Below are 14,775 nucleotides of genomic sequence, written 5' to 3'. Positions count from 1 at the left end.
GTGTTCTGAAGGTTTTTCTGCAGGGCTGTTAGCCAAGGTTCCAAGAGTTTGGTTCAGCAATAATGAAAGAAAGGTAATGCATTTTCATGTCAGGATGATGGATGGCTTGGGAGGTTGTTTGAAGGTTGTGGTACAAAAGCAAATACTACAGTTTCTAGAAGTCTTAAGTTAAAAAAAAACAAAGAAATGGCAGGAAATACTCAATACAGGCAGCATCAACAGAGGGAGAAAGAGAGAGAAAAGTGTTTTAGGTCAATGACCTTGAACCTTGGAGACAATGGAAAAACTATTGGAGTTAAGAGGAAGATACTTGCAACTTATGAAAAGGTCATTGACCTGGAGCATTAACTCTTCACTGATCCTGCTTGGCTAGATGAATATTTACAGCATTTTCTGCTTTTATTAACACTAGTGGTTTTTCCATCTACCTGCTGATTTGAGGGAGGTTTGGGAGATGCAGTCCAAAAGATCTTTGAGATGTATTGGAGTGCACCTTACAGGTACACTCTCCTGACCTCACATGTTTATTGTGGAGGTAATGTATATTTAAGGTGATAGCTGAAGTGTTCAGTCAAGCAGACTGCTTTGTCCTGGATCGTGCCAGCTTGAGTGCTGTTTACCTTCACTCACACAACTGGATAATATTTCATCACTCTGATTTGTGTATTATGGAAAATATTTGGAGAGCTCGAAGCCACAGAATACCCAGGCTTTGACCTGTTCTTAGAGCCATAGCGTTTATATGGCTGGCCCGGATAAGTTTCTGGTCAATGGAAACTCTCAGGTTGATAGTGATGGGGTAATGCCACTGAATGTGCTAAGGAAGTGGTTGTAAAGTAATTGTGAATTTTAGATTTACAGTGTTTATATCACAGCAGGAAAGTTGCTTTGTCATTCAATCTATTTTAGTTAGGATGCTCTTTCAATAAAATTGAATGTAGACTAAAATGAATAAAATTGTCACCCCAAAACCGACTGAAAATCTACGGTCAATTAAATTTAAATATCATGACAAAAGTAGCTGATTCCATGGAATATGTTAATTCACAGATTAGATATTTTTCTAATAAATATTATAGGAGTGAATCATAATATAACTTACTGTACTTATGTTATTGATAATCTTTTCCATTGCATCTTCCCAGCAATATACTTTCACTGACTGAATATTGTCGATAATTTCAGAGGTAATTGCAAGTCGTTCATTTATTTTTCCTGCACGTTTGTCTCTGTTTATTGGTAAAGAGAGAACCAATAATTTGCTAATTACCCACTTACACTTTCCATCCTGACAATTAACTCCTGTTTATATCACTTTCCAACAAATGCACACCACACTGAACTGAAAGGGGTGAAATCAGACTACTGAAAGCTTCTGTCAGTGCTGCTGTATACCTGACCACCAGATATGCAAGAGCAGCACAGGTGGTGATCACCCTCCAGTTTTCCCTCTCTTTTAGACAATAGTCATTTCTACTTTGTGCACTCATTGACAGTTGAACTGAGTTTAGAAGCTCACTTTTGTCAGCACCAGTACACACCTACTCTCATGGCACAGTTTAACAGTGAACCAATGCATCTTGGGATAGGCCCAAACATTCCACGTTGGCCTTTCTTGCTGTACCTCATGACTATGTGTTTATTAACATCAAAAAGAACAAAATAAAAAGCAGAATTGTATTATAACACATACTATTCGCTATAAAAAATCCTGAATTCAATAACAGCAAGTTTCATGGATTAATATACTGTCAAAGTACATAAAGTTATACTCTTAGCATCATACAGTGCAGAAGCAGACCCTTGGACCCTCAAGTCCACACCAATCATCAAGCAATCACTTACATTAATACCATTTTTTTTATTCTTCCACATTCCATCAACTTCTCCAGATTTTACCGCTCACCTCCACACAAGGCAGAAATTTATACTGCCAATACCTACCAACCCACAGATCTTTGAGATTTGGGAGGAAACTGCAGCACCCAGAGGAAATTCACATGGTCACAAGAAGAACATGCAAACTTCACAATGTCAGAACCAGAGGTCAGAATTGACCGAGTCACTGGAGGCTGTGAGGCAATGGCTCAGCTAGCTGCATCACTGTATTGCCCAAGACTGATTATCAAATGACTGAATCATTAGCAAAAGGACCTTATGACGAGCAAGAATTATTTTGGTATTGTATATTATTGTTGCTTGTACCGAGGTACAGTGAAAAGGGTTGTCCTTACAAACAATCATACAGGTCAATTCATTACACAGTGCAGTTTACATTGATTTAATACAAGTGCATTGATGTAGTAAAGGTAAAAAAAACAATAACAGTACAGAGTAAAGTGTCACAAGCTACAGAGAAAGTGCAGTGCAATAAGGTGCAAGGTCACAACAAGGTAGATCGTGAGGTCAGAGTCCATCTCATTGTATAAAGGAACCGTTCAATAGTCTTATCACAGTGGGGTAGAAGCTGTCCTTAAGTCTGGTGGTATGTGCCCTCAGGCACCTGTATCTTCTACCTGATGGAAGAGGAGAGAAGAGAGAATGTCCCAGGTGGGTGGGATCTTTGATAATGCTGGCTGCTTCACCAAGACAATGAGAGGTAAAGACAGAGTTCAAGGAGGGGAGGCTGGTGTCCATAATGCACTGGGCTGTGTCCACAACTCTCTGCAGTTTCTTGCGGTCCTGGGCAGAGCAGTTGCCATACCAAGCCGTGATACATCCAGATAAGATGCTTTCTATCGTGCATCGGTAAAAGTTGGTGAGAGTCAAAAGGGACAAACCAAATTTCTTTAGCCTCCTGAGGAAGTAGAGGCACTGGTGAGCTTTCTTGGCCATGGCATCTATGTGATTTGACCAGGACAGGCTGTTGCTGATGTTCACTCCCAGGAACTTGAAGCTCTCAACCTCAGCACCATTGATGTAGGCAGGTGCATGTACACCGCCCCCTTTCCTGAAGTCAATGACCAGCTCTTTTGTTTGTTGACATTGAGGGAAAGGTTGTTGTCATGACACCATTCCACTAAGCTCTCTATCTCCTTCCTGTACTCCGACTCATCGTTGTTTGAGATACGGCCTACAATGGTGGTATCATCTGCAAACTTGTAGATGGAGTTAGAGCAGAATCTGGCCACACAGTCATGAGTGTACAGGGAGTAGAGTAGAGTAGAGGGCTGAGGACGCAGCCTTGTGGGGCACCAGTGTTGAGAATAATCGTGCCGGAGGTATTGCTGCCTATCCTCATACAGATTGCAGTCTGTAGGTTAGAAAGTCAAAGATCCAGTTACAGAGGGAGGTGTTGAGTCCTAGGCCTCGGAGTTTGGTGATTGCTTGGATTATTGTATTGAAGGCAGAGCTGTAGTCAATAAACAATAGTCTAACGTATGTGTCTTTACTGTCCAGATGCTCCAGAGTGGAGTTTAGGGCCAGGGAGATGGCATCCTCTGTAGACCTGTTTCGGCGATAGGCGAATTGCAATAGGTCCAGGTTGTCTGGTAGGCTGGAGTTGATGCGTGCCATGACAAACCTCTCAAAGCACTTCATGATGGTGGATGTCAGAGCCACTGGTCGGTAGTCATTGAGGCACATTACCCTGCTTTTCTTTAATACCAGGATGATAGTGGTCTTCTTAAAACAGGAGGGAGCCTGAGACTGAAGCAGGGAGAGGTTGAATATGTCCACAAATACTTCTGCCAGCTGATCAACACAAGATCTGAGCACACGGCCAGGGACACCATCTGGGCCAGGTGCTTTCCTTGTGTTCACTTTCCGGAAGACTGATCTTACGTCCTCCACTGTGATCACAGGTTCAGCTGCTTTGGTGGCTGTCAGGGTGGATGGTGACAAATCCACTTCCCTTTTGTTCAAAACGTGCATAGAATGCGTTAAGTTCATCAGGAAGGGATGTGCTGTAATTATATTGTTAGGTTCATTTTAACTTCTCAATCAGTTAATGTTCTGAGGTTTGGAGTTTTTTGTGTTTGTCCACATACTGAGCAACTGTCGTTGGTGCAAAGTGTGATCATCTGATATGTCCTTCTGTAACTGTTTACTATGAAACAGTGGCTCAAGTCTAGCAGGCAGTATTAATTATATTGTCTTGGGGGATCCATAATTAACTTTCAATAACAGTGTGGAAATGATGGGTAAATGACACCCTAATAAGGCAAATGATCTGGGAGTTCTCAACAGCAATTTTACTTCAACCAAAATATTAATTTAGTTGGATATGAGGAATGATTCATCATAATTCATAATGCTATTCACAACTATTTGCCCATGAAATTCCAAGCAATAAAACTTTTCAACAAGTGACACAAATTGGAATATAACTGTTTCTCCAACCAGTTCAAAATGCACTTTGTAGTGTTGAGTGAAATACTCCTTTACTGCCACTAGGTTCAAACTCTGGCATTTGAATTTATTTTAATAGCATTGTGCATAGGCTAGGAGAATTAATTGAATTGTAGCCAAAATTTGTTTGCAAGTTTGATGAACATGACTTTATTTGTCTGTAAATTATCCAGAAATCTCTGGTCAGGAAGATAAACCCCATAAGCTGCAAAATGACAAAAGCCACTCAGTGATATGCATCATTCAACTGCAAGCTTTACAAGAATGATATTAAATTTCCTGTGAATTTCAAGAAATTGCTGCATTTGAACATTAATTATCAATAAAACTCACCACAGAAAGTTTTGGCAGTTACACCACTATACTTCAATGATCTGGTTGATAATCCTGGATTACATTCAACCTCTCTGACCCACAGAAGAACAACTGAAACTCAGCAATCTCCTTCCTGCAGGCAGCAAGTTATTCCCACAGAATGCCAAAATGTAATAATTAAATTAATATGCTAAATTTTAAATTTTATTTTTGCTTTTACTATCTATCTCCTTCTTGTCTCTTAATTCTGTTTTTCTTTCTTCTATATGTTTGTTAATTCCAGTTCACTGTGTATTCAGAAGCCATACAAACAAGCAGAAAGGAATTATTTGAATACTTAATGTTACAACAGCTACTAAAATAGTCCTTGCTTATGACTTTTGACAGGCTGATATAATTAAATGTATCACCTGTATTGCATCATCTTCTTCCCCAGCCAGGCTTGGAAAAGGGCAAGCATTATTAGGAACCCCAATCCGCAAAATGCAAATTCGGTCAGTTCATTCCAGAGCAATCCCATTAAAAGTACTACTTGCACTGGTGCAATCCATGCATAGTGGGCAACTGCTACACCCTGAAAAGAAAGCAATGGACCTTATATTACCAGACAGTTTGCGATATTAAGCACACAATCACACATAGATGATGCTTTTTACTTAAATACAAAGACAGATGAGGAGTTTAATGATACAAATGGGTAAACTGCCATTTTATACTCGTGCATTAGGATAATCCATAATGAACTCAAAATAAGCTCCATCCTTGATGCCACAGTTCCTGGATTCAGTTTAGTTTAGAGGAGGCTTCAGATCCTTCACCTGTTCAAAGGAGGTGTATCTGGGGTGTTCACCAAGAAATACTGCCCACTCTGCCTCCTGACCAGTGCCTAATAGGCCTACAACTATTGACGTAGGTTCCAATACAGATCATCAGAGTCTTCAAAATGTAGCACGGAGCAGGTTATTAATCTTGTTGGAAAATCAATTATCTGTTTCTTGGGATGGAGGTGCTGGGGTTTGGGGGGGATTGGAAGGACTTTTCTGTGCTTATGGGAATGCACAGTGTCTCTAGCTGTAAGGAAAGTGCATTTGACATCTTCAAGCACCCGGGGCCTGCCTTCATTATGTTAATGATTCAATGCACACAATTTGGGATGGAGTCAATGATTGGCTCCCTGAGTGGAAATGGAATTCAGTTCCACTGCACCTTTGCTGGTAATTTGTCCGATGTGTCCAATCAACACCTGTCATAGAATAAAGAGGCAAATGAAAGAAAGGAAAACAAAGCTTGCAAATTAATAAAGTGGGAATAGAGTGAGAGATTTTCTACCTGTGTAATTTTATCACTTGTATCAAAAATGGAGAATTCAACATCAGATGCTTGCAATATTTTGCAGAAGTACATCGTAAAGTACTTCACAGTGGTCTAATCAAGGAAATGGACACCAAGCCAGATAAGATTTGGGATGGCTAACCAAAGTTTTGATCAAAGAGGTAAGTTTTAACCAGAACATGAAATGAAAAGGTGTAGGTGGTGAAGGTACTTTTGGTCAGAGATTATGAAACTATAATGTTTTGTGTCAAACTAATTCCATTTCTTTTAAGACTACTATTTTGTGGCTTATTGTTTTAATTCATGGTTTAAGATGATACTTTACATGTAATTTTAGTTCAACTGAATAATTAACTTGTCTATGATATTTTACTGAAAAATATTGCAATGTGTTAGACTTTCATCAATGCTTTTATGTTTTGATACTGGAACATTTGCAGGCAAAAATTTAACAGCATTAGGGAGCTTTGGTAAAAGATAGGGCAAAAACTGGGACTATTGGTAAGTTGCTAATTAACCTTCTTAATTAAAAGTGTACGTGATACAAGGAAGGAGATATTAAACTTCCTCTAAAAATATTCAAAGTGGTTTCCCTTTATATTTCCTCTTGGTACAGAGGGTTTCATTACAGAAACATACAATGAGTTTTGAATGTATGTGGAGGCCAAAGTAAAAATTGTGCTTATCAGGAAGCTATTATTCACTGCCTTTATAACTCACAGCAAAGATCTATGACAGTATTTCATGAATCATCTTTCAAGACCTCACTGGAGTATTTGCTCCCACTATCATAAGTAAAAGTGTTATACCAGGACAGGGAGTTTCACAAGATCCACTATTGTAAATAGACACACTTCACTGTGTGTTTCAATGTGCATATAACTAATAAATAAATATCTTAATCTTAATCTTGGAATTATTGTCATGAAATTCAGATGCTCATCACAGTTGCATGGGCAATATGCATCGACATTCCTCACTTCAGCTCGTCTTCTTTGCAATACACAAAAGACAGTTTACGTTTGTTTAGACACTGTATATTAAAACCAGAATAACGTCTTCATTTAAAACGGACTGATACAAAACACAATTTCTCCCAACACAATGAATTGTGCACAAATTTTTCTACCTCATCAAATTTGTTGAGGTTATTAGATAGAAGACTAACAAGTTGTCCAGTGTCAATTTTATCAAGTACTCTGCTCGACATTTTTAAGATCTGTGAATAAAAAGAAGCGACATTTTAGCCAAGCAGTCATTAAACCATGGTCAGTTCCATTATCACAGTTTAGAACATAGATTTATGTAGAAATACTGCTTAATTTAATATGTATTTTGAATCTTTAAATGCATACTTAAAGGAATCAGTTTGGAGGATTCTGTGTCAGGACAGTTCTGTTCAGTGCCATTAGTTCCTTTGTCAGACTGTTAGTTAGTACCTTCATTTTAAAAGCTAGAAGCCTTTTAAAAGTTTGAATGTGTTTTCCAGGAAACAGTGTGACCTTTTACCTCAAATTACTTCTGTATTGTATACTCAAAATTTTACTTCCTGAAAGAAATGTATTTAATTTCCACCTGAATGAATCAACGTTATCTGTTTGCATGTCTCTCCCAGGTCCTGTTCTTTTCCGACTGAGGAATCGCTCTTTGAAATGATGCTCCACCTAGTAATTCTGTATTTGCCCTCATTAAGGGTTCTATTGCTCTGAGCAAGGTAAAATTATTTGTCAAGGTCCACGTAATCCAGTTCTTTTAGATTCTGGAACACTGCAAACACATCATCTCTTATGATATCTTTTTCTTAGCCAGTGGTGAAGTTCCCAACAACTGGAAGGTGGCTAATGTTGTTCTGTTGTTTAAGAAGGATAGCAAGGACAAGCCAAGGAACTACAGGCCGGTCAGCCTTACATCAGTAGTGGGGAAGTTACTGGAGGGAATTCTGAGGGACAGGATCTACCAGCATTTGGATAGACAGAGTCTGATTAGGAGGAGTCAGCATGGTTTTGTGCGTGGGAAGTCATGCTTGAGAAACCTTTTAGAATTTTTTTGAAGAGGTAACCGAAAAAGTAGATGAGCGTAGGGCAGTGGATGTTGTCTATTTGGACTTTAGCAAGGCCTTCAACAAGGTCCTGCATGGTAGGCTGGGCTGGAAGGTTAGGTTCCATGGAATCCAGTGAGAGCTGGTTAGGTGGATTCAAAATTGGCTCAGAGGTGGGAAGCAGAGGGTGGGGGTTGAAGGTTGTTTCTCAGAATGGAGGCCGGTGACTAGTGGTGTGCCGTAGGGGTTGGTGTTGGGACCCTTGTTATTCATTATTCATATAAATGATTTGGGTGCGAATGCACAAGGCTTGATCAGTAACTTTGTGGATGACACGAAATTAGGAGGTGTTGTTGATAGTGAAGAAGGTTATCATATATTACAGGGGGATTTGATCAATTGGGAAAGTGGGCCAAGGAGTGACAAATAGATTTCAGTACAGGTAAGTGTGAGGTGATGCATTTTGGAAAGTCAAACCAGCGTAAGACTTTTACTATGAATGGTAGGGCACTAGGGAGTGTAATGGAACAGAGGGACTGAGGAGTACAGGTGCATAGTTAGTTGAAAGCGGCATCACAGGAAGGCAGGGTGATGAAAAAGGTGTTTAGCGTGTTGGCCTTCATCGGTCAGGGAATTGAGTATAGGAATAGGGACATTATGTTGCAGGTGTATGTCGTTGGTAAGGCCACACTTGGAGTACTGTGTACAGTTTTGGTCACCATGTTATAGGAAAGACGTCTTTAAACTGGAAAGAGTGCAAAAAAGATTTAAGAGGATGTTGCCAGGATTAGAGGGCCTGAGTTATAGGGAGAGTTTGGCCAGGCCAGGTCTTTATTCCCTGGAACATAGGAGAATGAGGGGCAACCTTATAGTTATGTTTAAAATTATGAGAGGCATAGATAAGGTGGATGGTAACAGTTCTTTCCTCCAAGTTAGGGGAGTCTAAAAAAAAGGGGGCATAGATTTAGGGTGAGAAGGAAAAGTTTTAAAAGGGACCTGAGGGACAACTTTTTTACTCAGAGGGTGACAAGTATATGGGAATGAGTTGCCAGAGGAAGTGGTTGAGGCAGGTACAATAGTACCATTTAAAAAGCACTTGGAGAGATGCATGCAGCAACAGGACTTTGAGGGATATGAGCCAAATGCTGGAAATTGGGACTAGCTGGCTGGGCACTGTGGTCAGCGTGGACTCATTGGGCCGAAGGACCTGTATCCATGCTGTATTGCTCTATGACTCTTATTTTTCCAGTGACATGTCCAGTTTACATAATTTTCCCTCACAATCTAATCACTATAAGGAAAGCAAAAACTGCAGGTGTTGGAAGTTTGAAATAGCAACAGCAAATGCTGTAGATAACCAGCAGGCCAGGCAGTATCCATGGAGAGAGAAACAACGCTAATGTTTTAGGTCAATAACCTCTCATCAGAACTGGAAAAGTGAGAAAATAAGCATGTTTTAATTTGTGAGACGGTTAGGGGTAGAGAAGAAAGGAATGTCTGTGGCGGGGTGAATGTGGCTAGGTTGGATACAAAGTTTAAGTTCTGCTCTGTGTCATTTAGGAACCTATGGTTGTGCAGTAATGGTTCGACCTCAGAGAGCAGTCCAGGAGAAAGATAAAAGCAGGGCACGGGCTACAAGGATTTTGGAGGGAGCCAGCAGGATGGCTTTAATTTGATGTTCAGGTGGAGAATATACATGCTCATTCACAGTTGAATGTTGGATATACAACTAAGTGGTGCATCTAAGGTCACTGTATCAAAAGTGGTATCAAAGAACAAGAATTTCCTGTTGACAATGTATGTATGGAAGTTGAACTAGTTTCTGAGGATGTAATTGCTAAGAAGCAACGAGTAAAGTAAGAAAAGTAGTAAATCAAAAAAAACCTGGGATTAGTCTTGAGATGATTCTATCAAGATGAAAGTGTGCTGGCTAGGACAGGATTTCAAGTGCTACAAGGTGGAAGAGTACAAAAGTGACGTTGTTTAATGGGCTGAAATGTGTTGACTGGCTGGTGGTTCCCCGGAGGATCACTGGTGTTCATGATCTCACCAAAAGGCCAGTCCAGTAACTTAGCCACTGCAGCATCACCATTAGGGGCTGAAGGATTCCTCCTATCTGTTGATTCCATAGACGTACGGGTTAGGAAGCTGTGGGCATGCTATGTTGGCGCCGGAAACGTGGCGACACTTGCAGGCTATCCCTAGAACACTCTACGCAAAAGATGCATTTCACTGTGTGTTTCAATGTACATGTGACCAATAAAGATCTTATCTTATCTTAGGCAGCTGAATAGAACTTTTATCATGCCGACAGCTTGTCTACTTCACATCTGTTGGTGAAATGGCTTTCCCTCTATTATTCCTGCCTCTCACTGTCGCGATTACCACACATATCATCAGTCATCTTTTCCTTTTTCATCTGCCGTCTTCTAGCAAACAGAGGGTATGTTTACTCCGATGAGTAAGGTCTGCGAGGAGCAGATTTTTGTTATTCTGTCCCTAATGTTCTGCTGCTGCTGGTGTTGGTTCTGTTGACCATCTTGGCTCTTTTCTGAAGTCCAAAGTAATACAGCATAAGTGGTTCCAAGTTTTCCCTTTTTCCCAGTTCTGCTAAAATGTTAATGCTGTTTCTCTTTCCACAGATGTTGCCTGACCTGCTAAGCATCTCCAGTATTTTCTGTTTTTCAATTAAGTGGATCCAGTGCTGACCTGAAATTTCTAAAGCTCTGGTTAGGCCTCAACTGGGATACTGCATCCAGATCTGAACACCACACATTAGGAAATATGTAAGGGTCCTAGAGAGGGTTGAGAAGACCTTTATGAGGCTTGTTCCTGTGTTCAGGGATTTCAGCAACAATGTGAGACTGGAAACACAATGAAGATTCAGAGGAGATTTGACACGAGGTGCCAAAGGTCATGACAGGGTTTTAGATACAGTTTTTTAAAAAAGAAACAAAAAATTTCTTTGGTACATGGTTCAAGGACCAGAGGAGACAAATTCACAGTGACAGACAAACGGTAAAAGGGAAACCTTTTCAGTATGGTTAGAATTTGGAATGCATTGCTTAAGGGTGGTGGAAACTGAATCAATTGGAATTTGGACAGGCACGAGGGAAACAAATTTGCAGGGCAACAGGGACAGAACAAGGGAATGGATCTGAGCAGATTACTCAACTTGATGTGGACTTGATGGGCCTCATGATATCCTTCTGTGCTAAAAGATTCTATGAAACGGTGTTCCAAATTACAGCTTAGACATTTCAAACCAAAGTTTCAAAGTAACTTCTCAGCACAAGTATTGTGAACAAAGCCTTTCAAAGAAATAGCTAAAAGAGTAGCTGTAAGAATTCAGTATTTGCTGTCTTATTTCCCCCTCAAGTCATCATCCCACTTAAAGTTGCATTGATTTCACTGGCAAGTTCCTGTGACTGAGGGGAACCTCACGGGCTCACAGTTAAATTGAAAAACCAATGATAATAAGCCTCTAATTGACAGCTCAACTCTCCCAAGAGGGATGCACACTTGAGATTAAGATGCTGGAGTTAAATGCAGAAGTCAGTGGGCCAGACCTTCCCATCACAGCACTCTGTCCTCCCCCACCCCCCTCCCACCCCACCGTACCCAAGATTCCACCAGTCACCAACACACCATGAACAACCCATACAGTCACAGGGAGAACATGCAAAATCCACACATCAGCACCAGAGGTCAGGATTGAACCCGGGTCACTGGAGCTGTGAGGCTGCAGCTCTACTGGTTGTGCCACTGAACCACCCACCAGTGTGCCAACCCCTCTACTTCCATCTTACAAATGAAGCTACCTAGTTATCCTAATTAACCTTATAAATGTAATTACCTTCTTATAAATTAAGCTGAACAATGCTATTCTCATCTGCATTCCCAAGTGTTGGAGACCAAAGACCGCGGGATGTAGAAAGAGGGTCCTAACGACGAACAGGAGGCAAAGTCCTAAGGCTAGGTAGTATGCTATTTCACGCTCATAGGTATTCTTCACATTATACGATGCTATTATACGTCCAAGACAGAGAGGCTGCACAGCTTTAGTGAATTCCTGTTGAAATAAATTGGAAAATTTTACAAGTCATGTTAATCTTCATTGTTATCCAACAGAGGAGGCACACAAGCCAACCATCAACGTATCACACATACTAGATTTTAAAAAAACACGGGGATTATAAGTGTGCGCATTTATAATCAAGTTCCAGAGTTTGGATCTAACATTCGGCTTTTCCAAATTAGAATTCTTGTTCCTAACTTTTGTAGTTAACATAGATTTACTAGATATGGGTCCCACTCAACAGAAGATCAAGATACAGGGTCTCCCCAGGTTAGGAATGAACTAACTTATGAAATCTGGCTTTACACAAATGCTTCTGTAAATTTTTAAAGCATTTTTCAAATTAGTAATAATAATGATTCATGGTATTCATTAATGACTGGATGCAGTATATATTCCATAGGTTTAATTATAGTTAGTGTTAGGATGATTATTGAATGAAATGAAAGAATTATAGCAAGTGTCTGTATAGTGATACCATATGGGTTACTATAGGAAATGGACATTTCTGACCTATGGAGAAATCAGCTTATGGACAGTTCCCAGGAATGGAACCCTTACGTAGCCTGGGGACTGCCCATACAATGGAGTCTAGATAAGAATAAATTAGCAGAGCTACTGCCTCCAATCAGGCATCAGGTACAACTTGCCTGCTTGAGTCTAACCTGAGACCACAAGTCTGGATTGGAGAGGGAAGATGATTGAGAATGGAAGAGTAGGAGAGTGAGGTTGGGGAGGTGAGAGTAGGTTGGCAGAGGCCTGCAGTTGTTTCCTGAAGACAGAAAGAAGATCTTTTTCTCCTTCCAACTCTTCAGAATGCAAATATTTTCAAAATTCCTATCAGCGTCAACTACAAAAACAATCTAGGTTGGAAACTAACTTAGGAGTTACTTTCCACCTCGAGGTAACCAACACTCATTTCAGGCAGTCCCTCGGACCATCTAAGAAATCATTGATTGATTCTGGGCCTCTATCCTGTCTAATTGATTCTCTTGACCTCCTTTCAACATCATAAAATTAGCACAATCATATCAATCTTTAACAGTGAACCTTTCCTATAACTTTTTTATGGCTCCACAATATTATGTTGCACACAATATTCTATGTGACTTATTAATGTGTCCTACAGATTCAGTGTCTATTCATCATGTGGTTGATAACTTCCCTAAGAACCCAAAGTCCCATTATTTTTATGGCCTTTTATACCTTTTTTTCATCCATAAAAATTTACATATCTATAACTTCACCCCACCTCTCCCCTTCACCCTGTAAAGTAAGCTGGCATTTATAATATACTTTCATTCAATGTTCCTTTCCCCAATAGATTCCTTACATTTTGCTTTGTGGAATTCTACCTATGACTTATTAATCTCTCTACAACTATGTAGATGGTGAAGAACATTATAGATCAAACAATTGGCAATATTCCATAATTTGTCACCATGAGCTGAATTTAATATCATTGATCTGTCTCCAAGCCATTTATATAAAATATAAAACTTAAATCTTTGGAGCAAATAATTATTGACTTTTTTTTCCAATATGAAAACGCCCATTTGCTGCTACCAGTTCCCCAATCATTTTCCCATCCATTCTGAAATATTCCTTTTAATGTCATGCTTTGAAATCAGGCTTTTTAGTGTAGTTGGTAACAATTTTACTTAAATTTGACATGGAATCCACACACACAGACATGCATTTTAGTGCAACTCACGCATCCACCATACCAGCCAATCTGTTCACCCTTTCCTAATAAGACAACCTGCCTATTCCACGTTATTAGTCGAATATACTTTTCTGACCTGCTTCCAATGTATTTAAATGCTTTGCACTGCATCCAGCTCATTAACATTGAAATGGTGCTGGTTGCCTCTTCCTTGCTGGAGAGGATGGATTCCGGTCTCTACACTAAGTTACGTGCAAGGTTGGAGATGAAATGCCAATGCCTTTCGATGTTGCTTCCTCGTGGTCTCCTGCCTCTGTCCGTGGACTGGCCCCAGCAGAGCTCATGAGTAATCTCACCCTTTGGGAAGCTGGCACATGGGCTACCTTTATCCTCTACCATGGATGCAGGCCACACATACTTTCTATTATAGATCCTGGTTCTATGCTATCTTCCATGCATTTTGCGCCAATATCTGAGCTGTTTGCTGTAAGTGGCAGATCAAATTTCATTATTGCTGTCTTGCTGCTTAACTGCTGCCATTTGGCAAGTAGGAGTTTTTGGTTATCTATTAGGAAAATGCTATAAGGCTTATGGTGAGGGGAGAGGAGAATTTAGGAGGTCCATGCTTATATCATCTACTGTTTGGAAATCAAAAGTGATTGTGGGATGAAGAGGACATGGAATGTGGGAAGGGGGATCAGGTGCAAACATATCATCATCTTCACTTTGCTGCCTTAGCTATAGTTTCAGTGATGGCTATTCCAAGAATAGTGGGGTGGTGACCTATTGGATCTGTCCTTATCCCTTGATGATTTGCTGCTATCGGCACCATCTGTCTGCCACCTCTTCCTGCAAGAAAGAGGCATGGGTTTTAGTGAGTGTCTTCCAGTTGGCACCTGGCTACTTGAAAAGCTTGATGGGACTTGATGTTGCATTTGCGTTGTCAGGCATGAATGAAAAAAAAATGAGCTCTCAGTTTTGGGTCATGCCTGACCA

The 14,775-nt window shown here is 40.2% G+C and overlaps 1 protein-coding gene across 1 annotated transcript in view; it reads right to left on the bottom strand.

Moving 5' to 3' along the window:
- cftr (CF transmembrane conductance regulator) overlaps window positions 1–14,775 on the bottom strand; it is an 89,131-nt gene that overhangs the window by 48,139 nt on the left and 26,217 nt on the right. Inside the window, 5 exon segments of the mRNA XM_052030223.1 lie at window positions 507–510; window positions 1,108–1,229; window positions 5,076–5,239; window positions 7,127–7,216; window positions 11,892–12,107. Coding sequence (XP_051886183.1) covers window positions 507–510; window positions 1,108–1,229; window positions 5,076–5,239; window positions 7,127–7,216; window positions 11,892–12,107 — 596 coding nt within the window.

The sequence above is a fragment of the Pristis pectinata genome, chromosome 15 (assembly GCF_009764475.1).
Source record: "Pristis pectinata isolate sPriPec2 chromosome 15, sPriPec2.1.pri, whole genome shotgun sequence".
Lineage (NCBI taxonomy): Eukaryota > Metazoa > Chordata > Chondrichthyes > Rhinopristiformes > Pristidae > Pristis > Pristis pectinata.
The sequence above is the reverse complement of the archived record's forward strand: the minus strand, read 5'-3'. Positions and strand labels throughout refer to the sequence as shown.